The 27921-nt window shown below is 38.6% G+C and overlaps 3 protein-coding genes and 1 long non-coding RNA gene across 5 annotated transcripts; 3 read left to right on the top strand and 1 right to left on the bottom strand.

Moving 5' to 3' along the window:
- Positions 1 to 9135, top strand: LOC110043442 (uncharacterized). 2 transcript variants are annotated; one of them, XM_089274270.1, is made up of 8 exons: positions 1 to 396; positions 1117 to 1176; positions 2376 to 2677; positions 3288 to 3808; positions 5159 to 5244; positions 5970 to 6006; positions 6432 to 6521; positions 7334 to 9135. In XM_089274270.1, exons 1-8 carry the CDS (start codon positions 376 to 378, stop codon positions 7666 to 7668), a joined length of 1452 nt encoding a protein of 483 aa, XP_089130396.1. In that variant the 5' UTR covers positions 1 to 375; the 3' UTR covers positions 7669 to 9135. The 2 variants fall into 2 exon arrangements, with proteins under 2 accessions (XP_089130396.1, XP_089130395.1); XM_089274269.1 differs by having other exon boundaries at positions 6 to 396; positions 5970 to 6018.
- On the bottom strand, positions 4573 to 18589 carry LOC149104027 (uncharacterized). Its single transcript, XR_016202209.1, has 2 exons — positions 18262 to 18589; positions 4573 to 17689 (listed from the first exon to the last, which is right to left on the bottom strand). It is a non-coding gene; the product is annotated as an uncharacterized LOC149104027 (long non-coding RNA).
- LOC110043438 (uncharacterized) lies at positions 12023 to 15421 on the top strand. The gene is made up of 3 exons (XM_089274271.1): positions 12023 to 12138; positions 12709 to 13750; positions 14460 to 15421. Exons 1-3 carry the CDS (start codon positions 12091 to 12093, stop codon positions 14783 to 14785), a joined length of 1416 nt encoding a protein of 471 aa, XP_089130397.1. The 5' UTR covers positions 12023 to 12090; the 3' UTR covers positions 14786 to 15421.
- LOC149104026 (uncharacterized) lies at positions 17573 to 27921 on the top strand. Its single transcript, XM_089274267.1, has 3 exons — positions 17573 to 17692; positions 23399 to 24644; positions 26200 to 27921. The coding sequence occupies exons 1-3, from the start codon at positions 17573 to 17575 to the stop codon at positions 26499 to 26501; spliced, it is 1668 nt and encodes a 555-aa protein (XP_089130393.1). The 3' UTR covers positions 26502 to 27921.

The raw sequence follows: 27921 nt of genomic DNA, 5'->3' as shown, positions 1-27921 counted from the left end.
GCAGACAAGCGACAGCCGGAAATACGTCTGCGTTCGCAGGCTACGCCCCCGCATGCAAATAATGAAGATGATGTAACTCGAGGTGATGTAACTCATTGAAGATGGTCATGTGATAGGATTGATGTACAAAACTTTTCATTCATTGACTACATAACGTTTTTCTCCTGACAAGCTGGAGTAAGGTTGTGGCGAAATTCGTACTTACGTTTTTTCGCTCTCTCGACATTCCTCCAACTTGTTCCCTTCAAAAACTACGAGCTCAAAGTAACTCTAAAGCACAATGCGAAATGGATGTTGTCAAAGTATTTCTGTTGACGACTTATTTTTAACTATCGTTCGTTTCATCGACGAATTTGTGAAGTAGTGATCACGGCGATGACGCAGCCAGTGAAGATGGTAAGAGTTAAAACTTTTAAACCATAAAATCATCCTGTTCTTTTGTCATTCGTAGGTAGAATTCCTTTTTATCCTCTTTCAGTGATTTAGCTGGCGAATTTTCGCCAATAGGTGCTCTAGTTTGGTGATGGACTGCGCCGTTCATGATGCAAAAATGTGCTTAGTAATCAAAAACAGTGTAAACGTAGCTAGTATGCCTATGGTTTTACTGTGGGGGATAATGTCCAATTTTGGGGTATGGATGCGATTTCAACTCGAAATAAGTAACACGTGTATGTATGGTACGTGTAAGTGAAGTATATAATCTAGGGATAACGTTAAGAATATTAAGTTTATATTTAAACTAATTTAAAGGTACGTACGTACGCAGTTGCTAGTCGACGATGTTTATTCGCACTTGATCACGAGTTTACGTTTTATTTTGACTTTCGATCGAGTTTGCAGTCACTGCGACGCTTAACCTTCTACCGATATTTTGAGGCAACATTTTCTATAACACTTGTTTTATGCATGTTCCTTCCATGAATTAAACGAAGACGTTTTATGGCGTCATCCCATTCCAGGTCCAAAAAAAATGTGACGTAATTAGAAAACAGATGTAAACAATCAGTTATATTATGATGAATACAGAACCTTTCTCATTAATGAATATATGCTTGTTGACATTTATCACCAACCCTGTAAGCTGCAGGTTACTAATGGCCTAGTTTTGTTTTTCAGATATTTGGCTGCGTAGCTGCATGTATTTTGGCCTTCCTTTTTGCCATAGCTGATGCAGAGGTATGTGTATAAATAGGTTTTTGTTGTTTAGTAAACAAAATTTTGATCAATTCTAAACTATATTGAATGGGGCAGTTATGTATTCCAAACTATTTACTGGTGTAACCTTGTTGCACCTACATAGAAAATGTCTACATTTTCATTGAGTATTTTTGACTTTGTGTGCCTACATTTTCATTATAATTAATTCGAAGAAGCGAATTTTTCATTAACAATTTTAGAAATCAGGTTAAGCGTTTTCGCTCAACCGTTGCTCAACTGATTATGGCATGTTAGGATCCTAATGACCTTTGTTTTTCTTCACCGTGCATTTCAAGAACTTTGTAGTCAATCACAAATACTACGATTATCAGTTGAGCAAGGCGGGATGAAAGTTTGGTCACCAAGTTTTAATGTAAAAATTGTGTTGTTGTCACGGGCAACTTACCTCGTTTCCGTTGGTAACAATATCAACAGCCGTTGGTCACCCGTCGCGTCGCCTACAATTTCGCGTGCTTTGCCGCCAATTGACGTCAAAGGCGGACAAGTTGCCAATGGATACGGAGCCAGTTGCTCGTTACAACAACACGATTTTTACGTTAAAACTTGGTGACCAAACTTTCGTCTCACCTTACTCAACTGATAATTGTAGTAACACATGTTTTAGTGCACAAGTTGTTGTCGCCTTGTTATAAAAGAATTGGTTCATGCTTTTAGCTGTGTGTATATCGAGTTATGGATGCACTTGGAAAGTTTGGAGAGCACTCAAGAAGCTAGAGTTGCGCTCGGCTGTTGCCTCGAGCAACGCTTACACTTCTTTCGTGCTCTCCAAACTTCCCGCATGCATCCATCACTCGATATACACACGCTAAGCATGAACCAATTCTTAAATGTCAGGCAGCCTTCGACTTGTTTTTGTGTGATTCAGTACTATTCATATATTAATGTCCTCAATGATGCTTGTATTAATATCCATTGACTAAGAATTTAGAGGATAAGATTCAATACATACATGTACATGTATGCATCATTATGCAAACTTTGTATGTTGGGGTATAATTTTCATAAAATAATTAACTTGCCTTAGGTTTCCAGGAATAAAAATGTTATCTATTGGTTGATCAAGTCATCATAAAGCTACAGGCCAATTTGCCACATTTTCAGAATTGCTGTGAGGTTCTTATGTTGCATTCTTATCTGTATCTTTTTTTCTTTTTAAGCCTGGAAACACTTGCAACTCTGAAACTCAGTTCTTGGTGGAACATAAGGATGGATCAACATCATGTGAAGATTGTCCATCTTGCCCTCCAGGTCAAACCCTTTCAATAGAGTGTGGGAAACGAATACTATCAAGTGCTTTGATAAAATGTGAACCCTGCAAACTTGGCATGTCGTTTTCAAGTAAGCATGGAACTTCCGTTTGTACCCCTTGTGCGTCCTGTGCAAAAGATCAGGTAGTGGTACAGAACTGCACTCTAATGTGGGACCTCAAGTGTGACAAAAGATGTTATGGCAAGGACAGGTATTTTTTACTTATTAACCCGAAACACAGGGCTGTAATAGGAGAATATCAACCAAAATGTTTCTGGCACAGACAAAGTGATATATATAGTCTACACAAGAAAAGACTGAGGATGATGTTCTCCCAATACAGTCCCAAGCTTGTTGTTGTTAATAATTGTAAGGTAATTCTTCTACTATCTGTTTGTGATATCCAGCCTGGCATTGACATGCATGTTGTTAGCATATCTGTTTTGCCAGAAAATCTTTCCTGAGATCAAGTAGCTCTTGTTTTTAAAACCAATTTGAGGATCTTTTATCAAAAGCAATTCGTACTTCTACATGTGCATCTGAAAAAACATTCTATTGTGTATTTCAGTGAAAATGTTTTGGTCAAATCAGCCCTATAATACCAAGAGGGTGTAAGGCACTGGTGACCAAGGTGCCCTTCAAATTCATTTCACGTCAGCTTGACCTTGATAATCATGTGGTGTTACTATAGTAGTGACACATGGCACTCGGCAAATACAATTGATTTGAAGATTTTACAAAGTACATTATGTTTTAGATATTGGCAGATGCTTGTATGCAAAATTTTCATTTTCATGTTTTTCATTTTTGTTACTGGACAGGTATTATGATGATGACAAGGGAGACTGTTTCCCATGTGCAAAATGTTGTCAGGATAAGCAAGATGTTGTGGAAAACGAATGTAAAGAAAAACTGGGAACCGGATCAAACATGATCTGTTCTTTTCACAGCAGTATAAACCGGTGTGATAAGTCAACACCATTTTCACAGGAGCCCACCTCTACCACAAATCAGGGTACAATTAGCAATGATTATACAAGTCCAAACCAAAGTTCCAAACATGAACACTCTGTACCACCTACTGCCCAACCCAGTCATCATTTCACTCAAACAGAAACAACAAAGCATCAGGACTTACTGATTACAGTCAGTATTTCTGTGGCACTGATATTAGCCCTGATCGGCCTAATAATAATTGCTGTTTATTCGTCTATTCACAAGGCAAGGCAAACACACAGTTACTTGTGGTGCAATTGCAATACTGAAACTGGTGTCGCTGAAATGGAAAATGGTGCATCTCCGACTTGTAGGGTGCATTGTAAACCATTTAAGAGAAATCTAGGTAGGATTGCAATGTATTACTAATTAGTATTTCTTAAAATTACTTGCTGCTTTAGCTAGGCTGGTCCATATAGGAAAACCCTGCACCCTCAGTGTCAAGTGTGGCCCTAATGGCTTAGAGCTTTTAAGCCATTCTTAAATGTAAAACCCTCTAAATATGAACCTTAGCTGCGAGCCAGAAGATAATGTATCCATATTACACAACTGTTTTTATTTGATATTCCTTTCTATTCTTTTATCAATTGCGTACTGTTATGTACAAGATGCGGTATAATATTTTAAAGCGATTTTTTATTTCCTAGTTATTTCAGATTATGTTAGAGAGTAACAAACAGTGAAAATAAAATTGTAGCAAAAATAAATTCATACCATAACATACACCTCATTTTACTTGTTGCAAAAGCTAGAAGAGCCAATAATGCCATATGGTTTGCAAAGCTTTTGTTGACTACTGTTTGAGTTAATTATTGCCATTAAAGTTAAGGTTACACAATATCTTTGCAGGTGCCCCTCAGAAAAAAAGTGTTGTTTTTAAGGAAACTTAACCACAAACTATATATCAGTAGAAAGGTTATGAACAGTAGAATCTGGAAAAAATATCCACTGTTTTGGCCGTGCCTTTGTTGAGAAGAAAGAAGCAGGGAAACGGAACATATGCGCAGTAAGAACACGGGTATGAGTATGCACGATCCCTTGCCGCTGTCGGTCAAAGTTTTCTTCGTTTTTTTGAGAAATTCCACTTTTGTCTTCTTCTTAGGTCCTGTCTTTGTTTTTTTTTTTTCTGTCCAAGAACTTTTCTCTTCCTTTTTTTAGCACATTTCATGACCTCAGTAAGGAGTGATAGGCAGCATGGAAGAGGAAATTAATTTGAGAACACAACTGCAAAATGGCGTGTAAACAAGAAAATGTTAATGAGGCCCTTGTAATAAGAGCTATCGGATGAAACCATTTCGCACAAAAAGCCGATGTCCAATGAGGATTATGACACCTGACTATTTTATTTACTTAAATGAATGAACCTTTTTTTCTAAATAACTCGTGCACATGTTAAGATTTTTAACTTTCATTTTTTGGAAACTGTTAGATTTTCTGGTGACCTTTTTGGTTTGCTTAAAAAGAAAAATTCAACAAAAGAAGCACTCTCAAGGTATTGTGTAACCTTACATGTACGTTGACTTGCAAGTACTTCTTCCTCAACTGCAAGTTGTTTTTTCTTAATGTAGTACAGTAGTCTAGTTTGGAAAACGTTTTCTTCAATAAGTTTGTATTTCAAATTATACAAAATGTGTTTGTATACAAACTATATCTAGATTGAACATTTTATGTTTATTTAGTGTAATTATTCCAACAGATATGGTTGAAAAGGGGTCAGTGAAGAGTGACAAAGTTAAATGTGGCATATTGCCCACAGAATCAAGGGAACCACTGTTAGGAAAGGTACACTACTTATATAATATTTGGTCATGAGTTTGAATAAACCTTTTTATAGTTTCTTGTGGGATTCTTGCCATGTTATAACTGCATAGTATATACACGAAACTAATCACGGATGAGGTCTGGTACCACTGTCTGAACACAATTAAGGAAAAAATAATGGCCTCAATCTAGGATTATTAGTAGTTTATATGTTAATTGTGGGTAGTTCACAAGAGACCTCAAAAGAACAAGATAAGCTAGAACAATAAATTGTCTGAGCAGAAGTCATCTTCAGATTCAATGTAAGAAAGTGACAAAGGATGTGTTATGTATTGTACTGTTGCTATGGACAGGACTGTCATGACTTCTTGAAGGAAAAGGACACACTTGTTGAGCATAAACAAATTTGCTTTATGTTGTCCCAGAAAATATCCATAGCCCTCCCACAGAGGGGCTTTAGATTCAGACCCCCCCACCCCTCTCCAATTGCTCTGGACATTTCAGTTTTTGCTGATGTGCTTTCCTTTAAAAATTTGGGTTTTGAGATCCCCTCCCCCTTGGAATTTCCTACATGTATAACCCTCCTTGGGGTGGGTATGGATATTTTCTGGAACCACACATTGCAAAGAAACTAAGACTGTGCTAGCCTTTTCAAAAGTAGGAGTTGCAAAGCTAATTATATATTGTGTTGTTTACCATTACTCCTAAATAAGCAAACTAAAGTGTATAATTATTATTTTCTGTAGGGTAATCAAGAGGAAATGGCATGTTCTTGCCAACAAGGTGTGCAAGAAGGTGTGATGTTTTGCTCAATTTGTATAACCTTTGAACTTAATTACTTAACTCAGTGTATAAACTCCCTGTTAAAATATTTTTGTATTTCAACCTTCTCAAGATTTCAGATAACAACATATGTAATTACATTTAAATTTTTAATCTATTAGTGTTTGTTAATAGCCTTGAAATGGCTAGGTTTTTTTGGAAATGGTGAATATTTAAGTATCTAATTTATAAGTTATGGAGAAATTTTCTATGACTTTTCAGGCAAATCTTAATAAACCTTTTTCACTATGTACTTACTTGTTGTGTCCAGTTTGAGTAAATGTCTCTAGAGCCAAGACTGAATAGGGTCTGAACAGTGCTGAAAATGTAGTTTTTCACTTGAAAGAATTTGCTAATATGGAATTCAATGTTAATTCCTTATTTAGTTAGTACTGAAACTGGTGTCACTGACATGGAAAATGGTGCATTGCTCACTTGTGGGGTGCATTGTAAACCATTTAATAAGGGAAATCCAGGTAGGATTATGATTTTTCACTGATTAGTGGTTGTTAAACTTATAATTATTTGCTGGTTAAGCTAGGCTGGTCCATATACATGTAGGAAAACCCCGCATCCTCAGTCTCGAGCGTGGCCCTAATGTCTTAGTGCATAAGGCAGACATAATTATTTGCTTTACTGAATGGGATTGCCATTCTAAATTTTAGAAAGTGACGTTTTTGTGCAGGAATTAATTAACAATTATTCACCGAAGTGGAGGTAAATATCCATCACTTTCACCGAAACTGAGGTGAATAATTGTCTTAGTATATACCACACAAGCTGAATAATTAGCAGACCAAACCGTTATTTTGTGTGACAAGCGGTCGGAAATTTTAAAATCTTTCGCGCCGGCTGCTCGGAGGTGAATAGTACTTGCTAATCACCTCCGAGTTAACCAATCAGAGTGCGCGTAAAGCACTATTCACTTGTGTGGTATATACTAAAATCGATTATTTGAAATTTTGTTTTGCTTAGATAGTTAAGAACATCTGAACTTTACAGCAGTTTAAGTGAGCATTTTTTCCCACGGACAAGTACATTCACTGTGTAATATAGCTGCAGCAAGATAGGACAAAACTTGTTTAATATATTTATAGAAAACAATACATTCTCTGGCTATGAACATGCAACCTGTTTTAAGACTTAGAGCATTTGGCTGTCAAAGTAAATACAAACTGAAAAAATCTTAGTGAAAATGAGGTTCTTTTCGAAAATAATGAAACTATAAAGCAGAATAATGAAATTTTACTAATCCCTCCACGTCATTTAATTTTTGACCCCTTTTTAGAGTCCAAGTTACTGAGTAGCTTATTGGATGATGCACCTTATCTTGAAACGATCTCAGAGTGTTTGGACACAACTTTGGCTGGGGCTGGTAACTACCGAGCAGTTGCACAGAATTATGGCCTCAATCATTACACGATATCCTCAGTCCTTGAAAAGGGCAATAAAGGGCCAACTACGGCACTTATTGAAAGCCTTGCAGCTACTCACACAAAACTAACAGTTCAAGAGTTTGCTGTTGTGGTGAAACAAAAAGCTAAAAGAAATGATGTTGTTGAATTGCTTGAAGCATACGATTCAGGCAAAAAATTAGAAGATGTAAAGAGGGGTAGCAATTGATTTGAATTTTTTTTAGTGTTTTGTAGTTTCATTAGAGGGAGTATTTTCATCTTCCAAAGGTTAGAGTTTCCCATAATTACACTTCTTAGATGATTATGCATAGTATGTTGATAAGTCCAAGATGAGTTCTTCAGTACTGGAGGAGATATTCAGTGGTGAGAAGCGATCTGAACGGATTAGTTAACGCTAAACGTTAGAGGGAAAGAAATTTCTAAATGTAGGTGTGGTGTCAAAGGGGAGAAACTCTAGACTGCACTGACTCCGAGGATGACCTTCCTAAATTTCTTTTAACCTTACACATTCTTTCCTCAAGTCGGCAGAATCTTGAGGGTATCTGACAGAAAAGGTTCGCATGTTATTATATCATTCGTAAAATAGCTGTACTGAGACTGTTATTTTTTCGTTTCTAAAAGCATTGCATTAATTTGTAATCCTTTTATTGATATTATTTTTTTATAGAATTATTTTTGTTCAATTTGTATTTTTTTGTATTTCAATATGTTGGCATGTTATTATATCATTCGTAAATAGCTCTGCTGAGACTTATTTTTTTCGTTTTTTAAAAAATTTCTTTTGTAATCCTTTTATTGATTTCTTTTATTTTTTATAGAGCTATTTTTGTTCAATTTGTATTTTTTTTTAAGTGTGAAAGGAAGCCTCTCTCAAACAAATATGTAAAAAAAAAAACGTACGCTGATCAAAGTGTTTTATATCGTGTAGTGCTCAGGCCGATCAATCTTAGGCTGCACAGGTAAAAGTTAGCGTGAACGAGAAATACTTTTGAGAAGTAAGCTTTGTCGTTTTGAGCTGTTAGGACATTTTTTTAAATTAGTGTTATAGATTATTACAAATCAGTGGCGGATCCAGACTTTGAGCTAAGGGGAGGGAGTTGTTTTACTTGCCCTGCCGGCTTTTCGTCCTTCAGTCATTTCTTTTTTCACCCAAAATAAGGGGGGCTCCCTCCCCTAGATCCGCCACTGCAAATTGTCCATATCATATAGCTAACATTTTTCCAGAGTGTGAAAGCACTGTAAACCGATTCTTTCTTTTTGAAACTTATCTTCTTATTTACAATAACAGAAAAATTAGAAGCTAATGACAGTTATGCACTTTTGTTTGTAAAAGTTTGGAAAGGCATTTTGTAATAAACACAATTTAGTCATTTTGCTTATGTGATTACTTCGGAGAACTCCGGAGGATTTATCAAAAGCAATTTACTTAAATAATATATAAGCGATCTATTCATTAGCTATTTTGTAGTTAGTTCTAAATTTTGTACTTTTATTTAGAGTTAACGTTATAATTCTTAGTATTTTTTTGTTATAATTATAGAAATATGGTAGGTAGAAATTTTGTTCAATGTCATGATACACTTTACTACGTTTAGGTTGAATAGAGTGTGACAGTTTTGAAGGTTGAATCGTAAATCAGTATTGCAAAAACGATAAATAAAATGTCAGCAAATAATTGGTTGGTTTACCATAGGAGGAGAATGCCAGCTTAAAAGGGAATCTCGTGACGTGTTTTCTATTTATCCTTCGAATTCGAACAAGGTTCTTTGACGATATATTGAAGTACTAAGGGGATGCGAAAGTTAAGGGGAGATTTTAAATGAATAGATTAATAACGGCTACCATCAACATGATGGTACGGTAGCCTCATGGTCAGTGCGCTCCCCTCCGCTCGAGTCGAGCAGTCCCGGGTTCGAGTGGTTGCCGGGGAGATTTTAGTATGTTGTGGTCTTGGGCAAGACACGTTTCTCTCACAGTGCCTCTCTCCACCCACGTGTATAAATGGGTATACCGGCGACCTTAATGCGGGGGCACAACCCTGGGATGGACTAGTATCCCATCCAGGGGGAGTAGAAATACTCCTAGTCGCTTCACGCTACAGAAACCGGGATAAGCTCCGACCTGATGGGCCACTTGGCTGGTATGCAGACTTTTACCTTCACCATGCCCTCAGCACGTTAACCCTCTAGGTTGCAAGTGATCAATTTCATATATCAATTATTCATTCCAGATTCTCAGTTAAAATGTTCATTTTTCCCTTGTTCTCTCAAATCCTATAATCCTTTATTTGTCTTTCTCCTGCCGGCATAAACATGACAAAAAAATCATCACTGCAAACCTTACCCTCACACCATTGTCAGATCGCATGAAACATCGAAGGCAAACGAGGAGAGACCTGTATGGATAACGCCCCTTCAGTCTGGTTGGCCTCGTTTTCATAAGCTTGTTTTTTTCAGTTCATATTTTACTATAGTCGTGTCCCTGTAATTTACCATCAGAAAGGCATACAATGAATTATTCGTTTTGATTTGTGTTACAGGTAAGTTCTGTTACTTAATTAAGTGTTTCTTCTGAATGACGAAGGGCAGTTTAAAATGGAAGTACGTCGTTTCGCAAGGTTGGAGGTTTCTCTCTACATTCAGAAAGTAAAGGTGAAAGATTGCGTCTTTTTATGTGGTTTTGAAGTACGTCTGGTTTCCAGAGTATGTGATGCAAAGAGTGTTACTTTAAAAAACAAGAAAGGGGGTAATCTAAGAGACCGAAAGTCTCCCAGACTAAAGTTGGTGAAAGAGAAAATGGCCCTTTCAAGTTAATTAGATTTGTACTAAGCTTTCAAGCCAAGTGGTTATGTAATGAAACAGTGGATCGAACAAATATTCTGCAAGAAGTGGTGGATGGTGTAAAGAGATCATTGAATACTGATCCCCACAAAGCAAACTAAAGGTTACCAAAAGTAAGGATTCTGAGAGGCATAAATTTCCTCTCTTTTAGTCTCGTAGGGTAAAAGTCATCCATGTTCTTTTATTCGAGATGGAAAATTTCTACCATGAGATGATTTTTTTCAAAGTCAAAGGTGTAATTTTTGTTCTTTACACAAGACTTAGTCAGGCATAGTAAAGCTGCTTTCAGTTTTAAACCGCAGCTATTAAAATAAACGCCACGCAATGCATGTACTTGTAGAGACGATGACGTTTAACGTTGACGTTGGCTATCTTGGACATTGCAAAACAAACAAACGGATGCATAAGGTAAATAAAAGTAACTAAAATTGGTACAAAATGTCTGTAGCAGGAGTGAGACGTGTTAAAAAAATGGGTGCAAGGACAAGGGGAATTGATTTTGCTGTTGCTGTTGTTCGTTTTAGCTGTGAGCCATACAATAAAATAAAATTCCTGCATGTAGGGCACCAACAAAAAATTTGACTTTCCTGACGGTTCTGATTATTATCAGCCATTTAGCGATGTTTGCTGCATTGCAGACCCATTCACCATTTTATCGTCATTCAACCAAAACTCACTTTTTGAGAGAAATTACTAGTTTAGAATTTGATTGTCAGATTAAGATGAACGGTTATAAAAAGCTACTGAGTGGCTGCTCTTGTCTTTCATTATACGGCGCATTTCGACTTACTGTCTTCAAAAACGGCACTATTGATTTCTTTTACTTGTATTCTGTTTCTTAGATTTCTGCCTTATTGCGTTAGTGATTGAGCGTGTGCGATGTTTTAATACTCATACGACACCTTCATGATGCCGTGCTTCAACAATTTTTTCCTTGTGCTTATATTGTTATTGCAATGCCTCTACTACCTTTATTCGCTGGAAGACAAGTTCATTTAGTGTGTACTCAATCAAGGTCAACGATTCAGCCATACTACAGAGGATCGTGACATATGGAAAAATGTACAATTATTTGTTTGATTGTATACTTGTTCTTCTTCCCTGCTTGTCTGATACGTAACTGGCGCCTGTATACCAGTGGAACGAAGCATTCAAGTTGATAGGTTACGTGGGGTCTGGGTAATGGTTAGGACGGAGGCGGGCGGCGGTAAGGGAATCATGGGACAGTAACAAGGTAGTTGTATGTCAGAAAAAAATCTGTCAACTTTTTTCGTGCTATTCGTTCCTTTATTCCCCGTCGTATGGCTGCGATTTCAAAATCTGCTGACTGTTTGATTGCGTTAAACGTTGTGCAACTTCTCTACCCACGCTCACAGAAAGATGCCGTCATGATGACGAGATTGTCTAGGGAATTCCCCCAGGACGTCAACCAAGAATTTCCATCGTCATCACTATTTAAACTGAGGTTCGTAATATTCTCACTGAGACAAGTAAAATCGACTTATTTGGTGAGTATAGTTCATTATCATAGTAAAGTCATGACTTATTCATCTCCATCAAACGGAAGGGTAAATTAAGTGTCAAATTAATCGTGATTTTAAATCGCTTACATTTGTATAGGCGTCGCTTCGATTAGATTACGATTAGTAGTGTATACGATATTAATTGTTATTATCTGGTCGTGTTTTAAGCTGAAACGTCTGATTACCTCTGCAGTAGCCGTTTTACTTCGGAGCAGAATATTCAAAGTGAACTTACCAGAACAAATCGTGAGGAAGACTGAATCCCCGATGTGTTGCTTCAGAATCGTAACGAGAACAGTTTTTATGGCAGCCCTGGTAAGTTTGCGTAGTTTAAGGACTTTTAATGTCATTTCGCCGAGCTTTTTCGGTCATAGCTATTGACGAATGGTTGTTATTGCAGTATACGTATTATGTTTTATTAGGGTCGCATAACCTCATAAAGTTAACACGTTCCATTGAGCGATAAGATATCTATTGTGTCATGCGAACAACACAATTGAAAGACAGCCTCGCTTATCGTGACAAGGCCACAGGTCCAGTATTTTGCTAATTCAACTCCAGCCACACTTGTAAGCATGCGTTCCACCAATTTCCTGTTCAGTTTAATTTGCCCAATTGCAACTGATCATTATAAAACCGCAGAAATGTGAATTGTTTTTTTTTTTTTTATATCATTTCGTATTTTGTCTACCTGTGAAGAGTCAAGAAGAATTCGTTTGTTTATAATTTTGTGGGACGTCGGCCTTTGCCACTGATTTATTTTGTCTCATTTTCTTTATTGGTTGAAAAAATTACTTGATAGATAAATGAAAAAAACACACAAAAAAGCCATAGTATCGCGATCACGTTAACTTTTTGATTCAGAAACTTTTCATTGTTTCATAGCTCCAAGCTCAAACCAGCTGCTGCTCTGGATGCAAAGATGACGAAGTCACCTGGCGAAGCAATAATGGAACACAGAATGACACGTGCTTGGCTTGTATCGACTGTCCAGATGGAATGGAACCCTCGATTCCTTGCGGAACGGTCGCCAAATATGGAACACATTTACACTGTGTGGCATGTAGAGAGGGAACCTTTTCCGATACGTACGGCAAAAGACAGTGCAAGCCGTGTTCCGTATGCTCAGTTGGGCGAACAGTCGCACGAAACTGCTCTGTCACCGAGAACACGCAATGTGGCTCTTGTAGCCATGGGTATTACGAGAGTAAGATCGTTTTTGATTGTCTGCCGTGTTCTGTCTGTTGTTGGGACGAAAAAGATCAACTCGAGAGTCAATGCAAAGCCCAGGGTCTACCAAGTCATCGCCACTGCAAACCCAGGCACGAGCGTGGCTGCCAAGCGCCTCGGACAAGCGGGGTAAAAGTGACATCTGGCGCGGCAACTGGGCGACCAAATCAAGGAGCTACGAAGAAAAACAGCAGCAACACCACCACGACAACGACGACAACAACAACAACAACAACAAAAACAACAAAAACGACAACAGCAACCGAAGAAAAAGTAGCATCACTTTCACCCACAACAGTCACAACAGACGAGCGTTTCATTAGCAGTAAGACCAGAGATCAAAACACGAGTTCCAGCACTCTCTCCACTTCTTCAACTGAGCTGCCAAAAAGAACTGCTTCAGCTACAGGCACTGTTGGCAAAAGCAATCTAGCTTTTAAAAAGAGCAAAGGTTCTTTGTCAGACAGTAGCGGCGCAAACAAGAATCGAGTCATTAAGGCTGTGACTGTGAGCATCGCCATTTTAATAATGATTGTATTCGTCGCCAAGAGGAAGAAAATTGCGGCCTACTTCAAGTGGGCGAGGTGCCATCCCACTTGTGGGTGTAGATCTAGCGACGCTGAACTCGGGGGAGCCACCGAAAGCTCAGTGCTAGATGACATCAAAGGACAACCTGTGAGTGTCGTGCCTAAAGGAGGTGAGAAGAAATATATACCTTGCTTGTACTTCGCTATTTAATCTGATCATCTAATGCACGGATGTATCAATACTTTTGAGCCATAGTCATGATAGTAGTCCTGTATATATATATCGGTAGCTGGGAAAACATGCTGATGCATGTTGCTAATAGGGGCAGGCCATGCCACGTAGCACCGTTGTTGCAGTACCTAGTGTTTTCAGTTTTCAGTCCGAACAAGCAAGGGGGAGGATGCGATACGGGCCTCTCGACGTTTTTCTTTATTAATTTCCTCTGTAAAGCTGAAACTTTCAACTGCGTCTCTTTCATACCTGTTTCTTCGCGTCATTTGATAATGCCACAGTAACCACATTTTGACATGCTGGCTGATCTAACTTTCGTCTTTTTCGTAGAATTCTTTCTTTTCCCCCAGTTGTCTGGGCTGATAATATTGCGGAATCAGTATTTTTTGTCATATTATTATTTAACTACAGAGCGGAGAGGCTTCCTACCATCGCTACTTGATATCGGGAGCGAGAGTGGGAATTTGATTATACCAGTTTCTCTACCACGTTCCGTTTTTCGTAATGCACCTAGGGCCGGCATTAACCAATTTCCATATCGCAAACCGAAACATCTATTATGTATAGTTCAACGTGGAATATTTACGAGCAAATGACGAATGTCATTGATGGTAAACAGTTCTTCAATATTTATTTTCTTTTTCCAGTTCTTATTCCCATGAAAGAGCTCAAGTTCCTCTCTCTCGACACCTATGACAGAGTGTGGAAACGATTGGACAAAAAGCCAGAAGGAGCAAAGAAGGGTGACTTCAAGCATGTGGCTGCAGAGTTCATGTATACACAGGAAGACGTTTGGGAACTAGAGAAGGAACTTAGAACTTCCGGATCAGGAAGTCCTTCAAGACAGCTATTGGACGGCCTCGAGACTAGGCGGCCTGAGCTAACTGTATTAGAGATGGTTAAAGTGCTGCAAAAACCGAATATTCAGAGGGACGATATCGTTAAATTGCTAAATGATTATATTTGTAGATAGTCAGTCGCAAGAATATGAAAGTTTTTGATACTCAGCCAATATGGTGAGTGAGAGAAGGCTTCAGGACAGTTGCTCACGTCTGGGAGGCCCTTTGCCGTGTCACATTAACTGCTGTCACACTATTCTACAATGGTGAGTGGAAGTGATGAAAGTTAGGTGACAGCTGTCAACTTCTGTTTGCTGAAGAAAAGGTTTAAGTTTTAAAATCTCCTGAGAACAAATACTAACTGGCAGAGCGCGTGTTTTGACTGACTTAAATTAAAGCATTAAAGTACACAAGAATGGCAGAAACCCTAATATTCTGGGTTTGATCGCATGAAGTCAGCGCTATTCTTACAATGGAAAGTTAAAAATAGAGAGAATTAAATTAATTTAAATAAGCTATAATGCACAGATTTTCTATGACAAAATGTTTTACTCCTTTTCTACTGTTGTCCTTGTTTAATTTATATATCGTGCGGTGTTTTCTCCTTAGTTTCTAGATTTAGATTCCTGTGTGTAAAGGTTTATTTACTTATAATTCTAAATATTTTAACTCTTATTTCCAACAATGTTGTATCTTATTTACTTTATGTTGTATTGTGCTTGTAGCAATGTGTGGTTGTTCAATTAAATTAGAAAAAACAAGGAGAAAAACACTTGGCAATTTAATTTAAGCATTGTAAACTTTTACATTTACTGAATATAATACTGAACAATACAAGACAGATCATAGTGTCTGGACTTTCCAGAACAATTAGTTGAACAAATTTCACTAAACTTTTCGAAATATTTATATGTCCATATCTGGGTAAAATAGTGAGTACCGGCGAAGTTCTTGTTCATTTTTGATTGGTTCTTTACAACGCTTGCAAAAAAGAGAACCTTACTAGATTAACAAATCTCAGAACAAAAAAGTTGTTTGTCTTAAATAACACGTAAATGTGCCCTGAACGCTTTGATTTGAGACCTTCGGACTTTATGAGAGAAAAAGAAAAGTTGTGTTCGTGTTTGTCCTTGTATTTGAAATCGTACTTAGTAAAGCTTGACTTGCAACAATTGAGCAGTAATGGTATGCAGCGCTTTGCGTCCCTGCTGGTCGACCTAGGGCTTAATATAACGCCAGGTTTTTTTTTGTGACAATGCGTGTACAATAATGGACCAGCTCCCCCCCCCCCGGGGGGGTAGCCCTTAAATGGGTATGTGGCGCTGCGAAGGGTATGGTTTTCAGGCAGTTTAGTCTGGGATAGGGTATAGAAATTAGACAGTTTTGGTCCAGAATAAGGTATAATTTACCGGGAAAGTGGCCAGTGTATAAATAATTTAGTTCTTTACCGGGGGTTTTAGTAATAGAAATTGAAACTCAAACGTGACACTGTAAGCTAAGATAATGGTTTAGTTAGCATATGTTGGACCACCATGACGATTAAGTTTCTGCATGGAAAATGGTGCCTAGTCTAAAAACATCAGGGTGATCATGGTCTAGTATTGGGTAAGGGTTTCATTGCCCCAGCGGTACACGTCATACCTCTACCAAAAGATTTACAGAGAATGTCCCCCTTACCGGGACCTTCATCGTGTCCAGGGTCTCCTTTCCTCCCGCCCCCTGGAGTAGAAGAGAGACCCTGGGAACGAGGTCGCCGAGATATCTTATAACGCACATACTTTCGATACCAGCGAAATACCTCTGAGAAGATCCTTTCTGTATGGAGCCTTGTTCCTGAGTCCTTCTAGTTCCCTTCCTAGCCTGGTCCTGTCAAATGAACGCGCTCGCTTGATTCGCTTTATTTAGTAATCTTTATAGCTTTTTACCCAAGAAATAACTGCCTTAAAAGGTCCTAAAACCACTGGTTTTCACTGTCAGTTTTAGACCACATTTAATAGGGGAGAAAATTTATGAAGACTGACAAACGTCTTTTGTTGTATGTTTTTGTTCCCTTTCCTGGCCTAGCCTGCGACACAAACATTCTTCATCACCGGTAAACTATATCGAGGATTTTGTGACACGAGCGTCTGACTGTACTGCGGGCTATTTTTGGCTTTGACCTCGCAAAAACATAATAGATGTTTCCTTTTGTCTAAGGAGCTAACCAATAGGAACGGTTCACGTATAGTCTATTAGGGAAAACAAAAGATTGCGCACGAGCATGGAGCCTCTAACATCAATGTTAACATTTTGCTTGCTACTTTGAAGTTTTCAGGGCTGCTTAAACCATTTTCTTCTATTGACTACGTTCAAACCGACATGGCTGTCTGCATGTCTGCATTGGATTTCTTTACAAAAAACAAGATAGACCAGCTATTACTACATTGTACATGCAACAGAGGGATATTTTTCGGAATAGCACATGGCAGTCCTCTACCAATTTTTTTTCTCATACCTTCACGCATTTTCCACAGAATTCTTGACGGTCGTGACAAACCGGATCTGCGTTAGCCATATGGCCTGGCCTCGGCTGGGGAATCCCCGAAAATACGACTCCCCTGGGCGCCAAATCCGTTCAGAAGTGAGTTACGTCGATCCGACTAAGTTATAACATAAAACGAAAGTCATCGTTTAAACCAGGAATACGCGTCGTTTTACTTGATTTGGTACGTGTTACCATTCACTAAGATATTCCTTGGTCTTGAGAGACATACTGTTAGACGGCCTGGACAGAAAGCGGAAAACATCATAGGAGGAATATTGTCCTTGAAAAACGTGCCGAATACGTCATAAAGTGGTTTACTAAAGTAGTACCTGAAAAGTACTTCAGTTCTCTCGTGCTTTGCTTGAATCTCTTCAAAGGAAATAACCTCCATTCAAAAATGAGACAACGAGTTCAACACTCAGCAAACTTCACTTCGACGAAGTCGCGCCCCAAAGCTGTCTCGGTGGTCACTGCCACGATGAAAGGCTGTTTGGTTTCAGTGAGCTTCGCTATGCTGGTGAGTACAGAAGTCACAGTCATTTACAGTATATCATTTCTAATGAAGATAGAGACAGTATTAAAAAATAGTTTCACTATTTGTTTTCGTTCTGAAACATTGTGAGGAGTTAATTACAGTGCTTGCTTATTTATGCTGAGTCATTATTTTGAGGCGGGTGAACCTTCGTGTTCGCTTGCTTAAGTTTTGAAAACTGAGAAACAGGTTTTTGGTTGTTCATGTTTTCATACTCTTTCGCTCTAGAGAGAAATATACTTAAATGTTGGATCTTTAGTCCACATCTGTCTTATAATATGTAAGTTTACGTTGTGTGCGTGACACGTTCCGAAGCAACAAACGTTCCGCGATTAATTTGCATTTTCATCTTTGGATGTCATATCTACGCTGGCTGGAACAACCAGTAGCTTTTTTTTCTCGGTTACGTGCAAATTAGTTGGTTAAAATGGCATAATCTGTGAATTTTCGATTTGCTATTCTGCACATGATGGTGACCTTTCGTTGCTCACTTTCGATTTTTTGGTTCAAAAAATGTGCATTACGTGTCATGAGAAACTGAGATTCTCACTTACTGTATTGAATGTGGAAGATTCATCAGATTATACGTCTATGTACGGGCTAAATGGAAATGAAAGAGGTTAGATAGGTTCTTCGCTAAAGTCTGGCTGAACAAGACTTAAATGCATACACAAGATCACATGACAGAAAAAAGCTGTGTCTCGTGATATGAGACAAAACGTTAATTTTTGCTTCAATGTCTATTTTTTTCCCGCGTGATATGATTTTCTATTATTATTTATGAAGACAAGCGACCTTATTAGGTTTATAAAGTGATATTTGCGGCTGCTTGCCCGAAATTTTGGGCAAAAACAACGACGAATGCGTCGCGACACAGGGCTAAAATTGTATTATGACATCAGCCAAAAAGTATCTCGATCGATGACCTAATTCGTCACATGCCCAGACACAAGGCGGATCTTGTCTGACTAGTCTGACCTACTAAACAAACTTGTTTGTCTGACTAAGCATTATGAATTTACTGTCTTTTAATTCATCTCTCTCTTCGCAGCAACGTATAGACTACGGGTAGTTTCTCTTTCGCTCAGCCCGTCCTGCGTGACGCGAAAGAAAACCGCGAGAAAAAAAATGGCCCCGCGAAATCCTGGGGGCGAAATTTCGCGCGGCCATTTTTTTCTCGCGGTTTTCTTTCGCGTCACGCCGGACGGACTGAGCGAAAGAGAGACTACTCGTAGTCTACGTTGATGCGAAGAGAAACATTGCGTGATGGTTTCGGTTGCGTTATTATCTTGGATAATGAGATATGCCAGATATTTTACGCCAAATTAAATAGAACTTTTTTATTACGTTTTTCTTATAAATAATTTACCAAATTTGGACTAAAACCAAGGCTTACTGAACTAGAATGAGGGCCCACTAAAAACCTGTGGAAAACTCAAAGCATCTTCACCACAAACCGAATGACATTGAGACGAAACTGGTTTAAGATTACCTCTGAAAATGATCTAGTTAACCGCGCGGCCATGGGCCGAGCGCGGTTCATGGTTTACCCGTGGTTTTTTTTTAACCGCGCGGCCATGGGCCGAGCGCGGTTCATGTTCTACCCTTGGTTTATTTTTTTTTATTTTTTTTTTGTCGGAGACCAGACGTAGATCTCCACTCGGCCAACTTTGAATTACGCAATCGGTAATGTTTACTCGCCAAACCTTGTTTCTTCAGGGTCAACAGAAATCTCAGATTACAAAATCACGCCGAACCTACACGTTGCAAAAAAATCTCTTCAAAACCCTGACATCGAAGCGATATATCACTTTAGCGTTAATAGCTACCTCATATCGGCAGTATTAAAATCTATTCGTTAACAATCCAGCTTCATCATATTAAAATTTCAACGAAATCGAACAAAACCAGAACTAAATATTATTAGATTTTTTTTGTAACCTAGCTTCATTGCGTGAGTCGACAAAGGAAGCGACGGTCGCCCATAGCCACCGAAACACATTAACATAACCAGTGAACCTACGTTTCGGTAAAAAAAAATCCAGGATTATTGCCTGAAAGCTGAAAATTCAAGAGGAACATCTTTTTCGAACTTTTCTCAAGTTATTTAGACGAAAAAATGACCTCGGCGGACTCCAAAAGAGAACGAAACAAAAAACAGAACGAGACAGTGAGAAGAGCCGATAATTTATTCACCGCGTGGCCTTCGTTACGTTCACGTTAAAAAATCCTTACTTCTGGATAATTTCAGCCTTACAAGTCAGCAACTGGTCCCAAATTACTTTCTGTATCCTTACAAATGTCCTGACTTCCATCTCCGAAAGATTTGGCCGCAATTTTTTAGCAAATAAACATTTCGCCGACAGCAATCGCCATTACGGTGGCTTGCAACTAATTCGCTAACTTTACAAAACCCTCCCGAGGGGGGGATATGACGAAAAGAGCTGAAAAATGATGACCGGAAATAGAGTAATTTTCTCAGCTTCCAGTGTGCCAAATATGCTGGAAATAGGTTCAAAACCGATATTTTTTTTTTCGTTTTTTTTTCTTCGGGTCACTCATGCTACCAAAACAGTTAACTTTTAAAAGCGCGGTTGTAAGATCTTAAAGATCTTCTTGTTTTTCGCAGTTTTGTCTGCGACCAGACCCACGCTTCCACTCGGCCAAATTTTTAGTCACGCAACCTGTGATGTTTACTCGCCAAAAGCTGTTGAAACATTAATAAATCTCATCTCCGATACTGACTTCTGCGGGAAAAAATTAAAAACCCAGCGTTCGTCAAAAATTATATTTTTTCAGCAGAAATTTAGCTCGGAACATATACATATTTATATTCCTTTGAATCGTCGATGAAATGACCTTTTCCGGATATTTTTTCCTTCGGGGTCAACAAAAACCTCCGATTACAAAATCACGCCGAACCCACACGTTGCAAAAAAATCTCTTCAAAACCCTGACTTCGAAGCGATATAACACTTAAGCGTTAATAGCTACCACACATCGGCAGGCGGTAAATCTATTCGTTAACAATCCAGCCTTATCGTGTTAAAATTTCAGCGAAATCGAACAAAACCAGAATTATTTAGAATTTTTTTGTGACCTCACTCCCCAGACTTGACCTAACAAAGGAAGCAACGGTCGCCCATAGCAACCGAAAAACACCAACACAACAAAGCCGAACGTTTCGGCCAAAAATCTCCAGAATTATCGCCTGAGAGCTTAAACTTGAATGGGAACATCTTTTTCGAACTTTTTTCAACTGATTTAGACGAAAGACTGGCCTCGGCGGGCTACAACAAAGACCAAGAGAAAAACAGAACAAGACAGCAGAACAAGCCGATAACATTTCATCGCACGGCTTTCGGCACGAAAACGAAAATACAGCTTACTTCTGAATAAATTCAGCCTTAGAAGCCAGCAACCGGCCCCAAATTACTTTCTGTATCCTTACAAATGTCCTGATTTCTATCTCCGAAAGATTTTGCCCCAATTTTGAGCAAATAAACATTTCGTCGACGGTGGCCGCCATTACGGTGGCCGCCATTACGGTGGCTTGCATACTAAATTAGCTAACTTGACAAAATCCTCCCGAGGAGGGATATGACAAATTTGGTGAGAATCAAAAGTAACGCCAATTTTCTGTCACGTTTTCAATCTGTGGTCACTGGAGTGACCGGCAAAATCGATACATCGGTCGGGATAGGGTTTTTTTTATATGACTTGTGTGACTACTTTGCTAGCCCTTTACTCGTGGAAAACACCAATCAAATTTAATCATGACTTTTAAGAAAGAAAGCTGTTGTTAACAGTGTTATTATTGTGTCGTTCATATCGTTAATGCCCATACATATCCCGAAGAAAGTTCTAGATTAAGACCATTACGTCATCGGAGATTTGTCAACGGCTACCACTGATGGTGCAATAATACAGTTTGTGTTGATCAAGTGATGTGATGTCTACAGTAAGAAAAGAATCATCAATGACTGCTTTGGAATGTGCACTGCGTTCCGACGGTAGTGCTAAGCGAACCGTTTCATTTTTAAAGCGCGGTTATAAGATCTAAGAGATCTTCTTGTTACAAAAGTACTGTCAACGCTTTCTTACTGATGACCCTAAATATGACTTAGTAGTCTATATTACGCAAGCCCAAGTACACAACGTTACTCGATGGAATGGCGGACGATCCCTGGGGGAGGAGGGGGAGGAGGGGGAGGAGGGGGTGGCTACTTCCATACCTGGGCTATATGGCTATGTGCTGTGGGATAGAGCAGGGTGTTTGAGGTTCTCGATCCTTAAATATGGGTGTCATTTTTGCTCCTGTTGGCATTTTGTTCTCGGTGTGATCTTTTAAAGGGTACCTAAATTGTGTCGGCTAAAATTGAAGTGCGTAAATGCCGAGCTAAACGAAAAGCAAATGATCTGTTAGAACTCAACTATTCGGAAACTTCCAATGTTACAGAAACGAAATAAAGTTGAACCGTCCACGCCATTCTTAGTTTTTGTTTTTCTCTTCAATAAATTATGTCTGTATGTGTCGCTCAACGGGGTTGTGATTTCATGCAGGGCTTCTGTCTCATATTCGAGACGTCTCCTAGAAATGAGCATAAAGTTTCGAACACACGATAAACTTTGCTTTGTGTTCAGTTTTTCGCAAGTCAACGAAAAAAGAACTAACTTTTCAAAAACAAGTTTATGAAATTAGTTATTTTCTACTTTAAATCTGGCGTATTTCTAGAGTAGAGTATAATTTTGAGACTTTTTGCGAAGTCTCCCTAAACAGGCCCTTGACACTTTTTTTTAGAATGTTGTGGGCTATAACTTAAAGAGTGCCAGAGATGGAAAAAGCATGTCGAAAATATCATAATGGCCCAGTTTGACGCCCCTGGCATTATAGCATGAAATTTTATGACGGTTTCAGTGAATTTTCAAAAAATTAAGAAGATTCGTATGAAAAAAAAAAATGTTGGAGAGCAAGACCTTCTCTGCAACATATCCTGTAGCTAAACTTTCCTAAAACTCCAACTGTCGTATAAAACTTAATCTTTAATGCCAGGGGCGCGGGCCTCAAACTTGGCCATTATGCTTTTTCGATATTTTCTTTCCATTTCTGGCATTTTTTAAGTTATGGCCCATAATATAAAAATCTTTTAGCTCAAATTTTGTCACCTGATCCTGGCTGCAAAGGCTTTATCTAGGTTGTAAATTTGTAGACTTTGACCGGGTTGTTCAAAGCCCGATTAGATAGTCCAGGTGATCTTAGTTTTGTAACTTTTCGGTGAGGTTTTCTGTTTATATTAATTGTCCTTCAGTTTTGAGCTTGAGTTATCTCACACAATACAAATTAAAGGACGTGGAAAACATTTAAACAAGAACAAATTATGCTTCGGTTAACTTTTAATCCTGGGTTAGCGTTAACCAGCAATCGAACAACCCAGCGCTGGGTGGCACACTGACACATGTACTCACACGTGGTACCCGGAATCTCCACGCCGCCTAGTGCTTAGTCAGCAGTCACCTTCATAGCTGTTAGTCTGGTAACCAGTCTACTGTGAAGGTGACTATGGGTAATATGACACGTACTACATATAATTTCTCTCTCCAATTCCAACTTTAGTTTGCTTAGTTGGTTGTCTTTGTTGGGAACATATATCTACCAACCTGGCGACAAAAATGACTCTTTTTCTTTAACAGGTTTGTCATGTCGGAGCAAACTTCTTTCCCTGCAACCCAGAACAGATCCATTGGAATACTACGGTGGGAAAGAGACCGAAATGTTTTGACTGTCCTGATTGTCTCCCAGGGACAGAGCCTTCAGTCCCGTGTGGGACCTCAGTAAACGACCGGCCAGACATTCACTGTGTTTCGTGCAAACTTGGCAAAACGTACTCTGACAAATATGACACATCGCAATGCAAGGCATGTACAATATGTACTAGAGGAAGAGCAGTGAAAAATAGCTGCACCTTAACTACAAATACTAAATGTGACAGGAAATGTGAGCCCGGATTTTATACTGTTCGTTTGATATCTGGCTGTTTCCCTTGCACGCAATGTTGCGGCGATGGAAAGGATGAGTTTGCAGCGGAATGTGCGAATAACAAGAAGAAGTGTAAAGTGCGGCCTACGCCATGCATCCATGTTGATACAACGCCCTCGAAGCCAGCCAATCGTAATTACAGCTCTTCTAAGCCAACCAAGCGTAATTACAGCACTTCTAATACCTCAACAACAGTTCAGACAGCAGGTGACAGAACAACAATGACGGTAAATGAAGAAGAGAACTCGTTGTTCGGAGGAGTCAGCATCTCGATCACGCCAACTTCGGCTTTGGATAACGGTGTGCTAAAAGACGAGAGAGTCGAGTCTGGAAAGCAAGATGGAATAAGTATAGTTGTGATCCTCTTGATCATAGCTGCAGCATTATGTGTGGTTTTGTCCATCTCAGTGATCGTAAAAAGATTCATACCAGTAAGATATATGCTACGATCTTCCAGGGAGCAGGATTCAAATAATGAAGGCTGTAACATTTCCCAAGGAGGAACACCACCTCTTCCCCATTCATCGGCGCGGTCTAGTCAGGATTCTGCAACACCTTTGCTTAATCGATCAGAGTCACCTCAACCGAATGGATCTGCAACAACTCAGCATATGGTATCTACTTCACTACACACCAATGAAGCTGTATTATCTCAGCCGAATGAATCTGAATCGCCCGAGCCCAATAAATCTACCACAGTTCATTCCAGTGATTCTTATTCACCTCAGGCAATAGAATATGAACCGCCCCAACCCAATATATCTAGATCTGTCTCGCCTCAGCCTAGTGAATCTGTATCATCTCAACCCGATGGATCTGCATCAACTCACCCCAATCAATCAGCAGCAGCAGCCGCCCAGTCCAATCGACCTGCTCAAGAACAAGTCAAATCGAATCCAGGTGAGCTATTGTCGATAAAAAGCCAGCATGGCTATTAAAGATTATATAATAACCCAAGTTATTCTCGCATTTTGATTGGTTCTCGCCTATGATCTATTAGAGGACAGACGCACGATTGACGTCATCATTACAAAGTTTTTCCCTCTGTGTTTTAAAATGGCGGAAAGTTTTGAGAATTTAGATAATTTAGATACGTGACTGGGCAAAAGATAAGGTACAAAAAAGTCGGGCATTGAAAAGAAACGAGAAGCATAGTCTAGCAGGAAAGAGAAAGATAAAGCCGTTTCTTTTTTAGAAAATGACTCAGCAAAAATACTCGGCAGTCGAGCGAGACTAAACCAAACACAAAATTGGTTTTGGTAAGCCGCGAACCACGGCTTTATTTCGAATTTAACAAACCCAATAAATTATTAATTAATTAACCCAATAATACTTGACTTTTCAGCATGTTCTTTAAAGTGCCTATGAAGTAAAAAATAATTGCTGCTTATTTGAAAGGCCCTTCAAAGTTAAGAAGAATGACGTTTTCCTTTTTCGAATATCTTTTTTTCGTGTACATATTTACATTTTTGTATTATGCAAATGAGAAAAGTGATGACGTCATAGGTGGTTCCACTAAAACAGCACAACACTAAATCGAGTATAACTCTAGAAATATTAAGGCACCGTTCTTTAAACTTGGCATCAGAAATGTACATCACAAACGAAACATAATGAAACCCGTCGTGCCGTTGCCATGACAACAGTTATGCCGCTGGTTCTGTTTCAATTAAGACTAAAATTCCCGGATTTTATCTTAAACGAGGATCATCCACTCCCGCCAATGTAATGGGAAGTGTTAAGACAATATAAGAACCATGCGTGTTCCGAGCAAGACCCTCTGTCCCATTTTTAAAGGTTGCAAATAGGGAAATTTGTTTTTTCACAGAAAGAGACTGAAGCCAAGAGTGTTGCCATGGCAACAACATAGTAGGTGTCATTCTGTTTCTTTTGTGATGTACATTGCTGGTGCCAAGTTTGAAGAACACTGCTTTAACATTTATAGAGTTATTCAAAAAGTGATCATCACCTTCATTATCGCCCTTACCTTCACCCTCAACGGTCACCAACAAACACCGTCACCACCAACCTGACCATCATCAACAATAACACTATTAAATTACCGTTACTTCCATCTCAGGTGGTACAACCTTTGAAGCATTTTCCAGTGTTTGAACGGATGTGTAAAGACCTTAACAGCAAAAGGCCTGGTGACTGGCCTTTTGCTGTGCGTATTTTAATACTGAAAGGCATTGATAAGTGCATTAAAGGCATTTGAACGATTGGTTTCGCATGAGGATTTCATCCAAGTTTAGTTATCTGGTGTGCAGAAATACAATCTATAAGTATTTTAAAGCGAGATTAACTGCTGTGAAACTTACCTTAAGACATTAAGCACAGTAAGCTGCACTGTGTAATTTGTAGACGCCATTTTTTCACGGAATCTAATGAGATTTGTTTGGGCAAGATAGTATTACTCGTCAAACGTGTTTGTTTGTTTGTTTGTTCTTGATAGATTCTAAACCATTAAGTAGCTTACTGGAGAAGGAATCTGACCTGCAAAAGATCTGTGAGTGTTTGGATACACACATGGCAGGGGTTGGTCACTACCGAGCAGTTGCTCTGTACTATGGATCTAGTCATTGCCAGATAGTCTCGGTCTTCGAAAAGCACTGGGGAGGACCATCCAGAGCCTTAATAGAATCCCTTAAAGCTAAGAAACCAGAACTTACAGTGGCAGAGTTTGCCTCTGTGGTGAGAAAAGAGGCTAACAGGAACGACGTCGTTAAACTGCTAGAAGAATACAACTTAAAATAGAACATAAATCTCCTTGTATAAAATGAATTTGTAGAGTCATTTTAGATGCTTAAAATACTTTTATAGGAAATGTAAAGGTGCAAATAAGATCACGTTGTATGTCGATAAGTCCAAGATGAGGTCTTCAGTACAGAAGGAGATAGTCAGTGGTGAGAAGTGATCTGAACGGATTAGTTGACGCTAAACGTTAGAGGGAAAGGAATTTCTGAATGCAGGTCTAGTGTCACAAAGTGGAAAAACTCTAGACTGCACTGACTCCGAGTATGGCCTTCCTAGATTCCTCAGTTTAGCCATACACATTCTATCTTCAAGTCGGCAGGATCTTGAGGCTATCTGACAGAAACGGTTCGCTGTTATTATATGATTCGTTATTTTTCGTTATTAAAAACATTCCTTTTGTAATCCTTTTATTGATTTATTTTATTTTTTATAGAGCTATTTTTGTTCAATTTGTATTTAAGTGTGAATCGAAATGAAGTCTCTCTAAAACAAATATTTAAAAAAAGAAACTGAAAGACAGACAACATAAACAGAAAACTGGACCGAAAAGTTTTATTGTAAGATGTATGTACTGTGTTGTGAGGAACAAGTATTGTGTTGTAAAAGTTACTGTAATTAAGTAATGTAAAGGTAAGATAAGCAGTGTCGATAAAAAATCGAATAAGATCAAAATTTAAAAAAATGCAAAAGATAAACACAAAAAGTGAAGAATAACAACAACAACAACAACAAAAACAATTCAAAACAAGAAACAGTAAACGAAACTGGTCAATATCGGTGAAATAGAATGTTAATTATAATTATCAGAGATGTCTCACATTGTAAATGTTTTTAACACCGTCGAAACCGTCCTATGGATAAAAATAACGTTTGCCTTTTGTGGGTTAATTTTCACAACTTTTAACCCTCTGTGAAAAGATTCGAATTGTTATTTTTTTCTGTCCAATTTTGGATATTTTCCAGTTCGCAGGCGTTATTTGTTATTTGTATCGTCACCCAATGCTTTTCCCTAAGCCACGGCTACCATGGAGACCAGCTTTTGGTTTGAGAAAGCTCTTTATGTTAAAATTTGGCCTTTTAAAGACAGCTAACTTGACTGATATTTTACTTTAGGACCGTTAATCAGTTAGTAGGCTCGGGCTGGGCCCTCGTAATTAAACTATCACATGATAGAAATCTTGAGCTCATAATCTAATTGTTAAATAGGCAAGCGAAAAGATGTAAATATATATATATATATACTGTATCGATAAACTGTTATTGCGTTTTCCCCTTGTGACTGACACACCATGTAACTCTGAAACATAGAAATCGAAAAAAAAAGAAAACGATTCTGAATCAGTAATTGCCTATCTTGCTATAATTGTTCTTCCGGTAAAATAAATCGCTTTATGGCAATAAAAGATCGACGGTAAACAAA

This window comes from Orbicella faveolata, unplaced genomic scaffold, assembly GCF_042242905.1.
Source record: "Orbicella faveolata isolate gen_17 unplaced genomic scaffold, um_ofav_v1 contig_35, whole genome shotgun sequence".
Classification (NCBI taxonomy): domain Eukaryota; kingdom Metazoa; phylum Cnidaria; class Anthozoa; order Scleractinia; family Merulinidae; genus Orbicella; species Orbicella faveolata.
This window is presented reverse-complemented; position numbering and strand designations above follow the sequence as displayed.

Coding starts and splice junctions, on each gene's coding strand:
- LOC110043442 (XM_089274269.1), top strand. CDS start 376: ATGACGCAGCCAGTGAAGATG. Junction 397..1,116: donor TGACGCAGCCAGTGAAGATG/GTAAGAGTTAAA, acceptor TTTGTTTTTCAG/ATATTTGGCTGCGTAGCTGC. Junction 1,177..2,375: donor TTGCCATAGCTGATGCAGAG/GTATGTGTATAA, acceptor TTTCTTTTTAAG/CCTGGAAACACTTGCAACTC.
- LOC110043438 (XM_089274271.1), top strand. CDS start 12,091: ATGTGTTGCTTCAGAATCGTAACGAGAACAGTTTTTATGGCAGCCCTG. Junction 12,139..12,708: donor CAGTTTTTATGGCAGCCCTG/GTAAGTTTGCGT, acceptor ATTGTTTCATAG/CTCCAAGCTCAAACCAGCTG. Junction 13,751..14,459: donor GAGTGTCGTGCCTAAAGGAG/GTGAGAAGAAAT, acceptor TTCTTTTTCCAG/TTCTTATTCCCATGAAAGAG.
- LOC149104026 (XM_089274267.1), top strand. CDS start 17,573: ATGAGACAACGAGTTCAACACTCAGCAAACTTCACTTCGACGAAGTCG. Junction 17,693..23,398: donor CAGTGAGCTTCGCTATGCTG/GTGAGTACAGAA, acceptor TTTCTTTAACAG/GTTTGTCATGTCGGAGCAAA. Junction 24,645..26,199: donor ACAAGTCAAATCGAATCCAG/GTGAGCTATTGT, acceptor TGTTCTTGATAG/ATTCTAAACCATTAAGTAGC.